The sequence below is a fragment of the Myotis brandtii genome, unplaced genomic scaffold (assembly GCF_000412655.1).
Source record: "Myotis brandtii unplaced genomic scaffold, ASM41265v1 C41443928, whole genome shotgun sequence".
Lineage (NCBI taxonomy): Eukaryota > Metazoa > Chordata > Mammalia > Chiroptera > Vespertilionidae > Myotis > Myotis brandtii.
In genome coordinates this window covers 1-654 of record NW_005298241.1, presented here as the reverse complement: position 1 = coordinate 654, position 654 = coordinate 1, and the positions used below count along the sequence as shown (strand labels likewise).

Genomic DNA, 654 nt, shown 5'->3' with positions numbered 1-654 from the left:
TAGACTTGTCATCAGCCCATTTTACTGATGAGGAAACTGAGACCCAGGGAAGTCTCCTGCCTCGTGAACCCTGTCCTTTCCACGCAGCCTGACCCCCAGGTGCCCCGACTCACCAGGCTTCTCCCGGCCCGTGCCCTTGCTTTCTGCAAACTTTCTCAGCAGCATTTCCACGCTGATGTTCTCTATATTTTGCTTAAACTCCTCGTGAACCTGGGCAGAGTGGGTGGGGTGTGTAACTGGGCAAGGCCAGGGACCTCTTGTTCAGCACCTCCACCCTCATGCCCCACCCCTGCCCCACTCACCTGCCCGATCTGCACGTGGGTGTCCTCCACCGAGTGGGCGTAGGAGCCCAGCAGGGTCTTCATGTGCCGCAGGTGGGTCTCTTCCATGGTTTGGAAGTGCTGAGGCAGCAGGGGAGGGGCAAGCAGAAAGGGGGAGGCCACCAGGAGTTGCCCTGTGACAGCCTGATCAGTCAGAATATTTCAACCCCCTAGGCCCAGTGATTGGTTTGGGGAAGAGCTAAGGAGAGCCTGCCCTAGGTCTTTTGCTGGAACTATAGGGAAAGGACATTTTCTTATCCCGAGTCAATGAATTGGTGGGATGCATGTGGAAGCTGCTGGTGGCCACTTTGCCGGACACACACACACACACACA

The 654-nt window shown here is 56.7% G+C and overlaps 1 protein-coding gene across 1 annotated transcript; it reads right to left on the bottom strand.

Moving 5' to 3' along the window:
- Positions 1-6: 6 nt before the first annotated feature.
- LOC102261104 (F-BAR domain only protein 1-like) lies at positions 7-631 on the bottom strand. The gene is made up of 2 exons (XM_005852808.2): positions 303-631; positions 7-210 (listed from the first exon to the last, which is right to left on the bottom strand). The coding sequence occupies exons 1-2, from the start codon at positions 387-389 to the stop codon at positions 22-24; spliced, it is 276 nt and encodes a 91-aa protein (XP_005852870.1). The 5' UTR covers positions 390-631; the 3' UTR covers positions 7-21.
- Positions 632-654: the final 23 nt, after the last annotated feature.

Excerpts from the sequence above, each read along its gene's own strand:
- LOC102261104 (XM_005852808.2), bottom strand. The coding sequence starts at position 389 with ATGGAAGAGACCCACCTGCGGCACATGAAGACCCTGCTGGGCTCCTAC. Across the intron at positions 211-302 it reads CCCACGTGCAGATCGGGCAG|GTTCACGAGGAGTTTAAGCA; the intron begins GTGAGTGGGGCA and ends CACTCTGCCCAG.